The following is a 16,401-nucleotide window of genomic DNA, read 5'->3' as shown; positions in this document are numbered from 1 at the left end:
TAGCCTGGAGAAGAGGAGGCTAAGGGGTGATATGATAGCCATGTTCAAATATATAAAAGGATGTCACATAGAGGAGGGAGAAGGGTTGTTTTCTGCTGCTTCAGAGAAGCGGACACGGAGCAATGGATCCAAACTGCAGGAAAGAAGATTCCACCTAAACATTAGGAAGAACTTCCTGACAGTAAGAGCTGTTCGACAGTGGAATTTGCTGCCAAGGAGTGTGGTGGAGTCTCCTTCTTTGGAGGTCTTTAAGCAGAGGCTTGACAACCATATGTCAGGAGTGCTCTGATGGTGTTTTCTGCTTGGCAGGGGGTTGGACTCGATGGCCCTTGTGGTCTCTTCCAACTCTATGATTCTATGATTCTATTATCTTTCCCCCCCTGCCTTGAGGACTTACGGTGTTTCTACCACATGCCCTGCCAGGTTCCTGCATCTTAAATCCTGCCACCATGACCCCCTTTCTGTCTTGAATTCCTGTCTTTCCCTAGTCTGAGAGTCGCTTCTTCCAGGATAAGGACTGGCTGTGTAAACGGTCCTTGATGTGGTGATGATTGTGTGGGCTTTTCCCCTACAGAGCAGCGAGTCGGTCACTCTGGACCTCCTCACTTACACAGACCTGGAGTCACTCAGGAACAGGAAGATTGGAGTGGGTCCCCGGCACACGGCGGCTGCCAAAAACTCCCCGCTGAGCTCCAAGCGCTACCTCATCTTGATCTACTCGGTGGAATTTGACAGGTGAAAGTTGACTGCATGACCAACAGGGAGCCTTGGGGTGACAAGGGGGCTTGGGGAAATGGAGGGCAGCTCATTTGTAGCTAAACATTCACCCAAAGGCCCCATAGCCAGCCACAGATTTATTGCAGGTGCGGTGGGGACAGGTGAACCTGGCCTTTCTGGAAGACCCAAGTCTCTTGTAAGAGCTGTGGGGTTGCCAGAGAGACTGCATAACCTTATAACTTGGAGGGAAGCAGATAATGAAACCAGCCCTTCCCTTTGCTGTGTGGGAGGAAGGAGGAGGAAGGGTCCTTTCCACTCCTTTTTTGATTCGAAAACAGCAAACAACGAGGCAGGAGCAAAGGCCCTTCCTGCCTCTTAGCCCAGGTCTGTCCAGGGAGCAGCCCCCCTTTTCCCAAAGCAAGAAGAGAGGGGAAGAGCAAGGACCACAGCCATCTTTGCCAAGCTGGGGCCTTCCAGACGCTTTGGAATACACCCACCTGGGGCTGATGGGAATTGTAGTTCAAAGCGGCTAGAAGGCCCCCGCTTGGCAAAGGCTGCTCTGCAGGGATATGCAGAGGAATAAGCATTCAATATTGGTAGCAGTTGGGACGCGGGCAGCGCTGTGGGTTAAACCGATCAGACTTGCCGATCAGAAGGTCAGCAGTTCGAATCCTCGCAACAGGGTGAGCTCCCATTGCTCGGTCCCTGCTCCTGCCAACCTAGCACTTCGAAAGCATGTCAAAGTGCAAGTAGATAAATAGGTACCTCTGCGGCGGGTAGGTAAACGGCGTTTCCGTGTGCTGCTCTGGTTCGCCAGAAGCGGCTTAGTCATGCTGGCCGCATGACCCGGAAGCTGTACGCCGGCTCCCTTGGCCAATAAAGCGAGATGAGCGCCACAACCCCAGAGTCGGCCACGACTGGACCTAATGGTCAGGGGTCCCTTTACCTTTACCTTATTGGTAGCAGTTACAGTGAAGAAAGTCCTTGCCTTTCCCTTTTTGTGGGTTGGTTTTGGCTGTCTCTTCCGGACAGGGAGGCAGGAAGCACCAAGGGTTGCTAGCCAGTCCCCTCTTGGGAGGGGGCCTCTTCCCTCCTAGTCAAACAGAGCGTTTGCCTGGCCTGTTAAGCACCAGAACCAACCCCTTGACATTTGCTCCTGTCTGTGGCTAGGTGCAGTGCCGGGGGTCCTGACTTGTGGTTGCCTTTCCTTGTTTCTCGGCAGGATCCATTACCCGCTCCCCCTCCCTTACATGGGCAAGCCGGATCCCGTCGTCCTGCAGAAGGTGATCCGGGAGCTCAAGGAGGAGTTGGCCCTGCTGAAGGCAAAGCCAGGCAAGGATTTCAGAGATGCTGAGATCCGCCGGCTTCGTGACGAGTGAGTGGGGAAGGCAGGGAGGGGGTAACCTGAGCCATATCCGGCAGCTGCTCTCTGCAGGAGACATCAATGCGGCCTTCTGAATTTGCTGTTCCAACATTTAGGAACCAGGATATCTGTGGCACCAGGAAATAGGTGTTTGAAGTGCTTCTTGGAACTGCTGGGTTCTTTCCCAGGTACCAGGGAGAGTGGAAGGTTTTGGGGTTTTGTAGGCAGGGAGAGATACTCAAGGCATAGCTGTCAACATTTTCCTTTTTTTAAGGGAAATTCCCTTATTCTGAATAGGATTCCTTGCAAGAAAAGGGAAAAGTTGCCAGCTATGACTCAAGAACTGCGTCTCCCATCTTTGGGAGCTATTTGTGATCGCAGGCATGTAAATGCTTCTTTGGAGTCAGTTTTCCTCCTCAAAGCATTGTTCTGATCTGACTGATTCCTACTGATTTAAAATACAACCCTTAAATCTACCACGTTGATCTGTTGCTTCCCTATAAAAACGTTCAAGACAGCTTACAAAGAGCAAACAATCCAAATTAAGTCTAAATTCCTCGGCCCGAAAATCCAAACAAGGGCAGGTATTGAAATGGCAGTGAAGCAAACTCTGCAGCGTCTCATGGGTTTGAGAACTAGACTCGCTATGCAAGGAAATGGTGCAACAGGTCTGCCCTATTACCAGGAACCAGCAGGAGTCAGGAGAACTGTGACAGTTGTATTTCTTTATGAACAGCAGATCAGCACTTCAGCATAGCAGCTAAGACTTGCTAGACAGGCAAAGCTAAGCTTCTCATTCATCCGTAGAGGGAACCACACCCAGCGAGAGGAGCTTTTATTACAGCTCTGGCGTGTCTCCTTAAAAGACACACCAGACATTTTACAATATCAGTCAGGAAATGCAGTGCAGCAGGAGTACAGCTGCTCTTTCCTTGAATTAATGATGATGATTAATTCAATTTATATACCACCCTTTATCAAAAGATCCCAGGGCGGTGTACAACATTAAAAACACATTACAGAACATCAATAATAAAAAGTATACTGACAGACGTAAAATAGTCATCATAATAACAGTCCTCTGCCCCACACTTTAGATTATTTAATAGCCATAGACCTGGGAAAAGAGGAGTGGTTTTTTTGCCGGACGTCTAAAGACAAAAGTGGCTTTGCAAACCCACCTTTTAGCGCTTAAACAACCTTTTCCAAACCTCAGCTGCAGGAAAGCTCAGGTCTCAAGCCTTGCACGGAAGAGATTCTCTCTCGGCTGCCGCTGACCCTGTCCCGACGCTCCCTTTTTCAGGCTGCAGCACACCTTGGAGGAGAAACAGTCAGTGGAGACGGTCTTGCTGGGCCTTCAGGAGGAGCTGAAGCTCACCAACAAGAGCAGCGCCTTGAAGGAGGTCAAGATCCTCAAGAAGGTCGTGCAGAGCTTGGAGGAGGAGCTGACCAAGGAGAGGGCGCAGCACCAGCGGATCGCTAACAAGCGCCTGCAGGAGAGCCGGCAGCTTGCCGACGAGGTGGGCTGGGCCTTGGCCTTACAGGATCCTCCTTCCCCTGGGCAGGAGGGGGAGAGGGCTATATTAGGTTGCTGAAAGGACAAAGACCTCAGTGCAGAAGTGCTCGTCCGAGCTCATCTCTGCTACTGAAAACAGATTCTTAGGCGTGGAATGTGCTCAGAGGCACCTCCTGGTCTTTTCGTCCCACTGCGTCCTTTCCACTTCATTTTGGGGGTCCGAGGTAGAAAAACGCCAAAGATCGAATAAGCCTGGAATCTGCCCACCCTTGGCGGAAAGGGCAAGGCTCCTCTCTTCCCACTGACAAGAGCCGTGGGGCTGGTGGGTGGGGGGTCATGGTGAGGAGAGAGGGAGGGACGGCCAGCCTTCCTCCAAGTCTAGGAACCCCTAGAAACACCAGCTCCTTCATTTCATTCACTTTTAATTTGCATACTGCCTTTCTATATTACTCTATGCAAGGCGGTTTACAGCAAAACGTGCAACAAAAATCACACACCTTAGAACACGGGTAGGCAAACTAAGGCCCGGGGGCTGGATTTGGCCCAATCGCCTTCTCAATCCGGCCTACGGACGGTCCAGGAATCAGCGTGTTTTCACATGAGCAGAATGTGTCCTTTTATTTAAAATGCATCTCTGGGTTATTTGTGGGGCATAGGAATTCGTTTATTCCACACACACACCCAAAAAATATAGTCCGGCCCCCCACAAGGTCTGAGGGACAGTGAAACTGCTGAATAAATTTGCTGACCCCTACCTTAGAATAATCAAATTCAATACAGTGGTATCTCAGGTTACAAACTTAATTCATTCCAGAGGTCCGTTCTTAACCTAAGGCGTGCTTTCGCTAATGGAGCCTCCCGTTGCCACTGTGCCGCCGGCACACAATTTATGTTCTCATTCTGGGGTAAAATTCTCAACCCGAGGTACTACTTCTGGGTTAGTGGAGTTTGTAACCCAAAGTGTTTGTAACCCAAGCTACCACTATTCAGAAAAGTCATAATAAAAACATAACTTTAAACAACTTGCAGCAAGTAAGGTAATAATCAATAATCCATTGGAACATAATAGTACACAACAGCATTCTCTCAAATTATCAGTAAATAATAATTAAACAGAAATTCACTCTTAGCAATTACAGTGGTACCTTCGTTTTCGAACGCGCCTTCGAAACATGGCTACTGTTTTGAGGCTTCCACTTTCAGTTTTTGGACATTTCAGAACTCGGAATGGACTTTCGGAACAGATTATATTCGAAAACCGAGGTACCCCTGTACAATAAATAATTGCTAAACTATAATCAACAAAAATAGCAGCAAGTCACAATGCATAAAATGCCCCACCACATTCTGCAAATATCCACCCTGGACTCCTAGGTACCGACTCTGCTTTAATATACCCCCCCATTATTCAGCCTGAGCCTTAACACAAGGCCCAAAAAGAGATCTTTCTGCCCACTGCAGCTGGCAGAGATGAAAGCGACAGAACGGAGCCTCCGGATTCGCGTGAAGAACCTGACCAACGAGCTGGCCTTGTACAAGAAAGGGTGAGCGCTCCTGACCCCTCGGCCCCTCTGCTTTCTATGCCGGACGCAAACCCACCCCTCTAGCTGCAGGCGTTCCTTTCTCTCTCTCCCCTCCCCAGGCGCTTCACCCCCTCCGGACCATCTCCCCAGAACCACCCCGCGCCCCCTCGCAATTTTGCGCACCCCACCCTGTCCCGAGGCAGCACCAAGAAGAGAGACGTCCGCCGCTCCACCTCGGAGGAGCGCTCGAACTCCCGGGAGCGCAGCAGCGCCTGGGGGCCCAGCCGGCAGAGGTCCAGCTCCAGGGAGGGGCGCAGCGGGAGCCAGGGCCGCCTCCCTCGACAGTCCCCATCTCCTACAGGTGAGAGGGGTGGGTCAACGTCACCAAGCACCCCCTCTTCCCTGGCACCAGGCCTGCCTGGCGCAGTGGCTGGTAGGAAGGAGAAGCCTCCTTCGAAGGGGGTGTGCTGGGCACAGAAAGGAGCAGGCCTCATTATCCTCTCCCCGCCTGCCTCCGAGTTACCAACAGATCCAAACTCCTCCTCTTCTTCTCAAGGTGCCAGGCAAGTAAAGCCGCCTTTTTCAGCACATGTTTTATCTGCTAGATCTGAGGGGGAGGGCCGGAGTCAAGTACTGCAGCTCGTGAAACTACTCTTCTGACACCACATCTCTTGCTTCTGAGATACCGTATTTTTCGCTCTATAAGACACACTTTTCCCTCCTAAAAAGTAAGGGGAAATGTGTGTGCGTCTTATGGAGTGAATGCAGGCTTTGTGGGCTATCCCAGAAGCCAGAACAGCGAGAGGGAGCACTGCGCTGCACTCCCTCTCTCTCTCTCTGGCTGTTCAAGCTTCTGGCTTAGCCGTGCGAAGCCTCCGCAGGGGAGTGGGGAGCCTTCATCCCGCTGCCTTGCGGAGGCTTCGCACAGCTATCCCTGGCTTTTGCGGGAGGTGGGGGAAGGGACAGAGCGCGGGGCTCTCTCCCTTCCCCCACCTCCCAGAAAAGCCTCCAAGAGCCGCGCTCCCTTTAAAGAGTGCGCGGCTCTTGTGGGAGGTCGGGGGATACCCAGGAGGCTTGCTTTCTCTGAAGCCAGGAGAGAAAGCGGGATCGGTGCACACCAATCCCACTTGGTCTCCTGGCTTCAGGGATAGCCCTGCAAAGCCTCCTGAGCGAAGAGGGAGGAGCGCTCCCTCTTCGTTCAGGAGGCTTCCTATTTCTTGTTTTCCTCCCCTAAAAATTAGGTGCGTCTTATGGTCAGGTGCTTCTGATAGAGTGAAAAATACTCTACATGTTAGAAGAGCCTTAGCCCTGGGATAGCTCAGTTCGTAGAGCCTGTGACTCTTGATCTCAGGGTTGTGGGTTCAAGCCCTACCTTGGGCAAAAAAATCCCGCATTGCAAGGGTTGGACTAGATGACCCGTGTGGTCCCTTCCAGCTCTGTGAATTTATGATCAGGTCAAAGGCCCGTCTAATCCAGCACTCTGTCCTGTATGGTGGCCAGCCCAGGAGTAGAGCAGAGCGCGCTCCCATCAGGGTTCCCCAGTAGCTCATATTCAGAGGCGTTCTTGCTGCCATCCTTGACTCTCTAACAATAGGGGCTAGAAACTTGCTTGCCAGTTTTTGAAGCCGAGAACTGTGCCAGAGTTCAAATCCCACAACTGTGGAATGGAGGACCTCAGGACCATATCTAAGCGCGATGTCCCCAAAGCTAGAATCCACATCCCACCTTGTGCAAAGAATGACGGGCTTCTTAACTCTCCGCAGACAAGGCAAATCCTTGCCTTTTCAGCAAGGCTGCCTTTGCCTTGGGCACGAAGTCAACCCAGAACTGGGCACTGGGAGCTATTGCCCTGTAAACAGACCAGATCCCTTCTGCTCCACAGGACAGAACTGCCATAAGGTGCCCTTCCTGCCTGACCACCCTCTTTCCCTCTCCTTCCCTATAGGACCCCGGGCACCACGCTTTGACCCTACCGCCTTTGTGAAGGCCAAGGAGAGGAAGCAGAAGGAAGCAGAGCAGAAAAAGTGAGTCGTTCGCCTCCAGGGTCTGCCGCTCCCCCAACCCTGGCGGCTGCAGGATCCAGGCAAGGGCGAACGGCTCTGTTTGGGCTAATTTGTCCTGTCTCCCTCCAGAGAGCGATGCCTGCGGCGGGGAATGGGAGACACCCCGCCCAGCGGTTGGTGCCACCGCCTGCAGTCCAGGGGCCCCTCGGCTTTCAGCACCAGCGGTCTGGGGAAAAGCCGGGGCAGGAGTTCTTCAGGTGCGTTTCGCTGGGACCTTGCTCCCTGTTTTGTGTGCTGCGCAAATGACGCACGCAGCTGCATGGAGGCGCCAGGTCCCTGCCTCGAGGAGCTTCCAAAACCTCCGCTGGAGGTGGAGAGGGAAGTGGGCAGGCGTACGTAGGGGGGGAAAGGCAATCGATTTCGCATATTTTCATACTAGGCGGGGTTACAGGGCAGAATGGGAACTAGGGGGTTGCGGCAAAGGCTTCGCTTTAAGGTGGGACTCTTACATCATCTTCATTTTCCTCTGGGTAACTCTGGAAAATTCCCACATTTCCCCCCCCACTTAGGATTGTACTCAACACTCTTTGTGAACCTAATGATCTTGAGAGTCAGTCATCCATACCCTGTATGCACCTTTTTCGTACCCCATGAACAAACCATGTGCCCCACACTTTGCAAGCTTGCTGTTCTGTGGGGTGTGTACCACATGTCAGAACCAAAGATTCTCATGTGCTTGACGTAAGGTTTCTTACCAAACATCTTCTCATAGGGAGTACAACCAATAGGTGATGACAATCTGCGATTATAAGTATAAACAAACAAGTTCAAAGACTCCCCCCCCAAAACTTCTCAGGGAGATTGGCAACATGCAACAAGGTTTTTAGGCCTTGCAGCAATCCAATCTTCCAATCTCCCTTCTCAGAAGAGGAAGCTGAGGATAATGATGATGATGATGATCAGAGTTCGGATTCCAGCTCAGTGGGCAGCGCTGCTGCTGGTGTCAGCGACAGTGATGACAGGGACGTGGGTGAAGTAAGGTTCTCCAGAAGCAGACTGTAAGGGAGAAAACTCCAGGGGTCTTTCGGTTAGAGAGAGCCTGGGGTGCTGCACCAGTGAGAGTGTCAGACCAGGACCTGGGAGAGACCAGGGTTCAAGTCCCCCACCCGGCCATATTGAAGCTCGCCGGGTGACACTGGCCCAGTCACTGCCTCTCAACCTCATCTGCCTCACAGCGTTGTGGGGATAAAACGGATCTAGGCGGAGAACGATGTACGCCACCTATTTCTCTTTGGAGGGGGGAAGCTGGGATATAAACAATGGAGCAGGGGACCTTTGGACAACTTAGGAGTAGATCTGAAGGGGGCGTAGGGGCTAGGAACTTGTGCTGGATCTGGGAGCATACAGGAAGCCCGTGGAGCGTGATCATAGGATTAGAGTAACAGGAGGTTGCCAGCTAGATTGGAGGCGATTAAAGGTAAGACAAGGGAAGGCCAGAGAAGAGGGGATTGCAGGAGTCTAGCGGAGAAAGGCAGAGGGCCCAGGCCAGAGTCTTTGAGCCTTCCAAGTCCTTTCTGCGGCTGCTTCCCGAATTGAGCAAGCAGGCTTGTGAGCTCTCCTCTTCGATGCCTGGCTGGCGCTAAATGAATACAGCCCAAGCAAAAGTGACAGTGCGCGGAAATGTTTGTCTGCTTGGGGAAATTAGCTTCTTACTTAGTTCTGAACATTCCCCGCATCCCTGTATGTGCAAACTTGCCTGATTTAAGGTGCTGACCTTTAAAGCCCTAAACGGCCTCGGTCCAGTATACCTGAAGGAGCGTCTCCTCCTCCATCGTTCTGCCCGGACACTGAGGTCCAGCGCTGAGGGCCTTCTGGCAGTTCCCTCACTTTGAGAAGTGAGGTTACAGGGAACCAGGCAGAGGGCCTTCTCAGTGGTGGCGCCCGCCCTGTGGAACGCGCTCCCATCAGATGTCAAAGCGATAAACAACTACCTGACATTCAGAAGACATCTGAAGGCAGCCCTGTTTAGGGAAGCTTTTAATATGTGACATTTTTGTGTATTTTTCATCTTTGTTGGAAGCCGCCCAGAGTGGCTGGGGAAACCCAGCCAGATGGGCAGGGTACAAATAATAAATTATTATTATTATTATTATTATTATTATTATTATTATTATTATTATTATTTCTGCCAACGGCATCCGTACCTGTCCTGCCCTCTTTCTGCACTTGTGCACAACAGTTTCAAATCGCAATAAATATTTTGAAATATAAAATAGCAGTTGAAAAAAGAATACAGTGGTACCTCGCAAGACGAATGCCTCGCAAGACAAAAAACTCGCTAGACGAAAGGGTTTTTGGTTTTTTGAGCTGCTTCGCAAGACGATTTCCCCTATGGGCTTGCTTCGCAAGACGGAAACGTCTTGCAAGTTTGTTTCCTTTTTCTTAACACCGTTAATACAGTTGCGACTTGACTTCGAGGAGCAACTCGTAGCACGCGGTGTGTGGTAGCCTTTTTTGAGGTTTTTGAAGACTTTGGTGACTTTTGAAGCTTTCCCAAAACTTTCCCGACACCGTGCTTCGCAAGACGGAAAAAATCGCAAGGCGACAAAACTCGCGGAACGAATTAATTTCGTCTTGCGAGGCACCACTGTACATGAGTTGGAGCGGACGTGCAGAGATGTTTCTGTCAATTCTCCTCTTGCTTTGTCAGTCCTAACGGGAAATTCACTTTCCTCGCCATCGCTCCCCCATCTCTCCTGCCTCCTCTCTGCTCCTTCCTTGTCCGCAGTGCACAGCCTGTCCTGTTCTCTTTGCCTCCCATCTTGCCCTTACAAGAGCTGCGTTCTCCTGCTGTCTGCTTTGCCCTGAACCTTCGAAATGTCTGTGAACATCCCGTGACATTATAGCAGGCTTCACAGTAGATTAGCAAGGAGAGATTCTCGCAGGTGCTTTAGTTAACGGTATTTATAGTTTGCTTTCTCTTCCCCCATTATGCCTGCTTTATACGTCCCGAAAGCCACTTTACACAGGCGCGTCGCAGCGTTTGGGTGACTTGCCTGTGCGAAAGGGTCTTCGCCTCACCTGATCTCACCCTACGCTCTTTTCCTGCAGTGGAAAGCTTCCGCAGCCGGCGCTCATCCGCAAGCTCAGGGAGTGAACTGGACGATTACTCTGAGCCTGCTGCCCCAAGGTAAGGAAGGTGGTGCATAGGGAGGCACAGCCGCGTCCTGCCAAAACCCCACACTTAGCTTTAAAAAGCAAGCTTTCTATGGGAGCAGAAGCGAATCTGATAAAGCTGCGGCAAAAATCCCCATTGCCAAGCAGGTCACACACCCCGTTCACACGAGGAAGGTCAGGGCTAGGAATCCAGGGCAGCTGTCTACCAGTTCCATCTGGTACGCAGCCTGAGACTCTACCTACTTGCAGACTGTCTTGCCAGAGTGGTGCATGCTCTAGTTATCTCCCACTTGGACTACTGCCATGCGCTCTACGTGGGGCTACCTTTGAAGGTGACCTGGAAAGTACAATTAATCCAGAATGCAGCAGCTAGACTGGTGACTGGGAGTGGCCGCTGAGACCACATAACACCAGTCTTGAAAGACCTACATTGGCTCCCAGTACAGTTCCGAGCACAATTCAAAGTGTTGGTGCTGACCTTTAAAGCCCTAAATGACCTTGGTCCAGTATACCTGAAGGAGCGTCTCCACCTCCATCGTTCAGCCCGGACACTGAGATCCAGCTCCGAGGGCCTTCTGGCGGTTCCCTCACTGCAAGAAGCCAAGTTACAGGGAACCAGGCAGAGGGCCTTCTTGGTAGTGGCGCCCGCCCTGTGGAATGCCCTCCCACCAGATGTCAGGGAAATAAACAACTACAGTATCTGATGCTTAGAAGACATCTGAAGGCAGCCCTGTTTAGGGAAGTTTTTAATGTTTGATGTTTTATTGTGTTTTTAATATTCTGTTGGGAGCCGCCCAGAGTGGCTGGGGAAACTTAGCCAAATGAGTGGGGTATAAATAAAAAATAAATGATGATGATGATGATTTATTATTAAGGGCTTTGCCTGGCTCGGACACAGAGTTTGGGCTCGGGACATGATTGCAATTAGCCCATTAGCCTGATCCGGCCTGATGAGTTGTGTGTGTTGTCCCTTAGGGGGAGGAAGCGAGCAGTGAGGGGCAGGAAGCCTCTGAGTTCCTCATCCTGGAATGGCAGTACCGTGGTAAGCAGCCTGCCGCGTCGAGGTCCCTCTTTGGCAGAAAAGTGCTGGGCAAACTGAGCTCGCTGTCTGCCGAGACTCCTGGGCACTGGGGGCGGGTCTTGGGTTTTCTTTAGCTATCAGAGGTGAACTGACCAGTGCCACTCGTTCTCCCTGCAGATTCCCCACACGGATGGTGGCCACAGGAAGCACCTGGCCAGCACGCCTACCACAGGCCAGCGAGCGGACAAAGGTAAATCCCCCGGGGTCTCCAGTGGCCTCTTGAGATGACTGGAGTGGGTTGACGTCTTCGGGTAAGAGTGAAGTGTAATCTCTTGAGAGCCAGTGTGGCGTAGCAGTTGAGAGTGTCGGGAGACCAGGATCCGACTCTTCTCTTGGCCGTGAAGGGTGACTTTGGGCCAGCCCCTGGCTCTCGTCCTAACTTACCTCAAAGGTGGTTGTGAGAATCAAATAGGAGAACCATGTACAGTGTTTCCTCGGGTTACATACGCTTCAGGTTACAGACTCCACGAACCCAGAAATAGTGCTTCAGGATGAGAACAGAAATTGGGCTCCGGCGGCAGCAGGAGGCCCCATTAGCTAAAGTGGTGCTTCAGGTTAAGAACGGTTTCAGGTTAAGTACGGACCTCCAGAACGAATTAAGTACTTAACCCGAGGTACCACTGTACAGTGGTACCTCTGGATGCGAACGGGATCCGTTCCAGAGCCCCGTTCACATCCTGAAGCGAACGCAACCTGTGCGCGCATCTGGGTGGGTCGCAATCTGCCACTTCCGCGCATGCACGTGACATCATTTTTGTGTGCGCGAGCGGCGAAACCCGGAAGTAACGCGCTCCATTACTTCCTGGTCACCGTGGAGCGCAACCCGAAAATGCTCAGCCTGAGGCTACTTTAACCGAGGTGTGACTGTACGCTAGTGCTTGCCAACTGGGCCCCCCAGGCTATTCCAAGGGGGGCACAGATGAAAAATGCATAAATGGGGGGCCACAGCATGAGGCTAGGGGGCCACAGAGGGAAGTGAGAAGTGAAGGGGGGAAATATTTTTTAAAAATACATCTTGATTGACTATCTGCTTGGCCAATCACAAGCAGGTAAGGGGGTGGCCCACCAGAGCCCAGCGCTCCTTTTTGCCCTGGGCATTTTTTGGGAGCAGTCCTGGGGTTTTTTTTTCTGGCGGGAGAGGGCGATCGCTGAGGCTCCCCTTTTGACCAGTAGGGCCCGCGATCTAGAAACCCCAGGTCAGGTAAGTGCGGTGGTGTACTGGCAATGAGTAGGGTTGGGTGAGGGTTCTTGCTACCACCAGTGCTGGGCCAGTTACTGCTTGCTTGCTTGCTTGCTTATTTATTTATTTAGGCCAAGCCAGCCCATTGGTTAATCTGCATTGTCCACGCTTCCTGGCAGCAGTGACTGTCCAGGGTTTCAGATAAGGGGCATTCCCAGCCCTCCCTGGAGATTTGACCTCATTATTATTGGGCTCTGCCTCCAAGCCATAGCTAGCCCTTCCTCATTAGGCCTTGCCCAGAAAGTTGTGCCCCAGCTGGAAGAAGTTTAAGGAATATTTGAAAAAATACGTTAATCTTTAAGTTTTAGAATAGCTTTGGAAGTGGATATAGGCTGTAGGGTTAGAAGTAGAAGATAACGTATTTCAAAATACTATTATTTGTAAGTGATAAAATGTGAAGTTTTTTATGGTTAAAGTAAGTGGGATTTTAAAAAATGGTTAGAAATCATGATATATGTAAACTGCTAAAGATGAAGTAAAATGGAAATCAGATAGGTGGGACTTGTTTAGAAAAATAAAGATAAGACAAGAATTTGTTTGTATTGTTTGTTTTTCTGTTTGTGTTCTTTATTTGTGTTATAAAATGAATTTTAAAAAATTGGGGGGGGGGGAGAGAAAGTTGTGCCCCAGTCTCCCGGTCCTCTCGTTTGGCAATAACCCCAGTTGTCTTGTCCCACAGAGAACCTATACGACGAGCCATCGGCTGACCTCTCAGAGATTGACGCTCGGCTGCAGGCGCTGCAGGAATACATGAATAAACTTGAGACCAGAACGTAACCCCTGGAGTAGAACAAATTAAGAGGGCCGCTGGGCCAGAATACAGGGAGCCTCCCTCCCCCACCCACCCCGGTTTGGAGTCCTCCTTCGGGCTTCTTTAAACAGAGTCCGGGGCCTGAAAGAGGTGTTGGCATGAAGCATGGGTTTGTAAACATTCATGTACAGCAAGCACACACAAAAGTGGGTGCCTTGAGGGACTAGAAGCTTCAGAGATTTTTTCCCCCCTTCTCTGATGCTGCTTAGGACCTGGTCGATGTGTAGCTTGCTCAAGATACAGGGCACTGAACCCTTTAGCCTTACTTAGCCCTTTTGTACCCAATCTTGCCTTTAAAAACGGGGAGATGGAGCCCCCTTCGGCCATCAGATCATCCTTCTTTAAGACTCCCCTCCTAATTCCAGCTGCTCTCTCGCCCCTTTAGTTCCGAGCCTTTAAGAAACCAGGGTGTGCAGCCTGAGATCAAAATCGGGTCCTCCCTCGCTGCTTGCTCTCAGGCAAGCCTTCTTCCTGGGACAAAGACAATGACTTCTCTTTTACAGAGTCCCTCCCTCTCCCTCCAGTTGCTTCCAGGCACGTCTCTGGCCTGGAGGTGCTGGCTGCTTTGGGGGCACAAATTCAGATCTCTTCCCGGGGGTGGAGAGAAGGGTAGGAATTTCTTGGCTCAAAAGACTGGCCGAGTGAGAGATTGCAGGCTTAGCCAGAAAATCTTTGGGCTGCCTGTGAGAGATCCTAGTAGGGAATAGTTCCACTCACCAGTTTTACTTCTCAGCTAGGCACCAAAGGATAGCTGAACTGTTGCAGCCACTGGTTTTAACATTTTCCTTTTAAAGAACTGCTTTTGCCCAGCCTGTTTAGACCTGGTATCTCTTCTGGGTTAGATGGTGGTGTGTTAAACAGCATCCTTGTTCCCTCGGCTGTGCAGCGGGGAGCCTGTTCCCAGTTGTGACATATCCTTTTGGCCTGTTTTGACTGCTTGCTTGAGCCAGGCTCCTTTGCAAGGGGCAAATGCAACTGGGTTTGTGTCGGTCTACCCTCTAGCAGGCTGGTTCTTAAACTTATGTGTGGTCTCTTCTAAACATTCCATGAAGTTCTCTTGACAGCTTTTAATGGATGGTGGTTGTCTGATTTCCCTGTCTGCCTGTCTCCCAGTGTGACTCTTGCTGTGTGGTGCTGTGTGCAGTGATCCTATTTTGTAAATAAACACTTCTTTTCTAACACACCGGTCTCTGTCCGATCCACTGGTATCTTGTCACAGCTGTGTTCCCGTGCTAGTTTAAGAAGAACTTAACAGATTGGACGCTCTGTCCCTGCTCCTGCCAGCCTAGCAGTTCGAAAGCATGTCAAAGTGCAAGTAGATAAATAGGTACCGCTCCAGCAGGAAGGTAAACGGTGTTTCCGTGCACTCCTCTGGTTTGCCAGAAGCGGCTTAGTCCTGCTGGCCACATGACCCGGAAGCTGTACGCCGGCTCCCTCAGCCAATAAAGCGAGAGGAGCGCCGCAACCCCAGAGTCGGTCACGACTGGACCTAATGGCCAGGAGTCCCTTTACCTTTAGCAGATCGGACAAAACGTCTACCCAGCCCAGCCAGATCACTCTAGGAAATTCAAATCCAAGCTCTCCAGTCACAGGCATGTTTGGGAAGCACAGCTCACATCTCCCAGGCATGGGAGAGCAAGCTGGTGGAGGCTGAAATGCACTTTGCGCATGTTCAGAGGGAAACGCTCTGAAACGGCTTCCCCCAGGATCAAGCCCCAGCCTTCAAAATAGGTTTGTCCTCTTTCTGTTGCTGCGTCAGCTGGCAAAGCGAGGGTTACAGAGCATCCGTTGTTCAAGAAGAGGAGGGGGAAATTGACAGAAAAGGCCAGTCTCCTGAAATTCAGGCTGCGTGTATATCTGAGGGCTGGAAGGAAGCGAAGTGCAACACGGGAGCAACTTCAAGTGGAAAGTGCTAGACTATAATAATAATAATAGTAATATTTTTTTATTTATACCCCGCCCTCTCCAGCCAAGGCCAGGCTCAGGACGGCTAACAAGCAATAATAAAAACAAGTTGAATAAATACAACTTAAAAACAAGATTAAAATACAACATTAAAATATTGAAATATTAAAATGCAGCCTCATCACAGGAGGAGAAAGGAAAAAGAAAGAGGGGGAGGGGAGGGAATCAAATTGGCTCCGAGCCAAAGGCCAGGCAGAACAACTCTGTCTTACAGGCCCTGCGAAAAGAAATCAGATCCTGCAGGGCCCTGGTCTCATGAGGCAGAGCGTTCCACCAGGCCGGAGCCAGTGTTGAAAAGGCCCTGGCTCTGGTTGAAGCCAATCTAACTTCCTTAGGGCCCAGGACCACTAGGGTGTTGCTATTTATGGACCTTGAGGCTCTCCGTGGGGCATACCGGGAGAGGCGGTCCCGTAGGTACGTGGGTCCTAGACCATGAAGGGCTTTAAAGGTCAAAACCGGCACCTTTAATCTGACCCTGTACTCCACCGGGAGCCAGTGCAGCTGGAAAAGACTAGGACATCTTCAGTTAGAATCTGGCACTCCCGGTGCCTGCAGAAGTTCTCCTAGCTCAGGTAAGCTATATAATGATGACTGGATCCATTATTTAAAAACTTTCTGCCGAGCGACTAAATCTGCACATCAATTCTTCGGCGCTGCTGATGTACCGATCCACCATCGCATTGTGTCACTGTGTGATGCCTGCCATTCCAACACATTTTCTCTTGTGTTTCTGTGATGGTGAGAACACTAAATGTCCTTCTCAAGCTCACAGACCTTGTTGTTTTCCTTCTTATTTTTATCAATAGCTCTACAGGGTCGGACCAGAGTGGGTCTGCCTCTAGTCTAGCACGTCTGCAGGGCTTCTCAAGGCGGTCAGCTCAGATACTTCCAGGAAGTCCTTTCCCAGCTGGCACCCCACCATCTGACCGGGTTGCCCCAGCCACTCTGGGCAGCTTTCAGCATACATAATAATATAACAATACATTTTAAAACTTCCCTATACAG

The 16,401-nt window shown here is 50.9% G+C and overlaps 1 protein-coding gene across 1 annotated transcript in view; it reads left to right on the top strand.

The window, feature by feature from the left end:
- CCDC61 (coiled-coil domain containing 61) overlaps nt 1–14,612 on the top strand; it is a 107,444-nt gene extending 92,832 nt beyond the window's left edge. The window contains exons 4-14 of the mRNA XM_053401854.1: nt 575–735; nt 1,940–2,092; nt 3,384–3,600; nt 5,058–5,140; nt 5,239–5,480; nt 7,065–7,143; nt 7,252–7,379; nt 10,234–10,312; nt 11,275–11,341; nt 11,498–11,570; nt 13,300–14,612. Coding sequence (XP_053257829.1) covers nt 575–735; nt 1,940–2,092; nt 3,384–3,600; nt 5,058–5,140; nt 5,239–5,480; nt 7,065–7,143; nt 7,252–7,379; nt 10,234–10,312; nt 11,275–11,341; nt 11,498–11,570; nt 13,300–13,397 — 1,380 coding nt within the window. The 3' untranslated portion in view covers nt 13,398–14,612. The remainder of the gene's footprint in view (nt 1–574; nt 736–1,939; nt 2,093–3,383; nt 3,601–5,057; nt 5,141–5,238; nt 5,481–7,064; nt 7,144–7,251; nt 7,380–10,233; nt 10,313–11,274; nt 11,342–11,497; nt 11,571–13,299) is intronic.
- The last annotated feature ends 1,789 nt before the right edge of the window (nt 14,613–16,401 follow it).

The sequence above is a fragment of the Podarcis raffonei genome, chromosome 8, assembly GCF_027172205.1.
Source record: "Podarcis raffonei isolate rPodRaf1 chromosome 8, rPodRaf1.pri, whole genome shotgun sequence".
NCBI lineage: Eukaryota > Metazoa > Chordata > Lepidosauria > Squamata > Lacertidae > Podarcis > Podarcis raffonei.
Note: the sequence above shows the minus strand (reverse complement) of the source record. Positions and strands in the feature narration are given on the sequence as shown.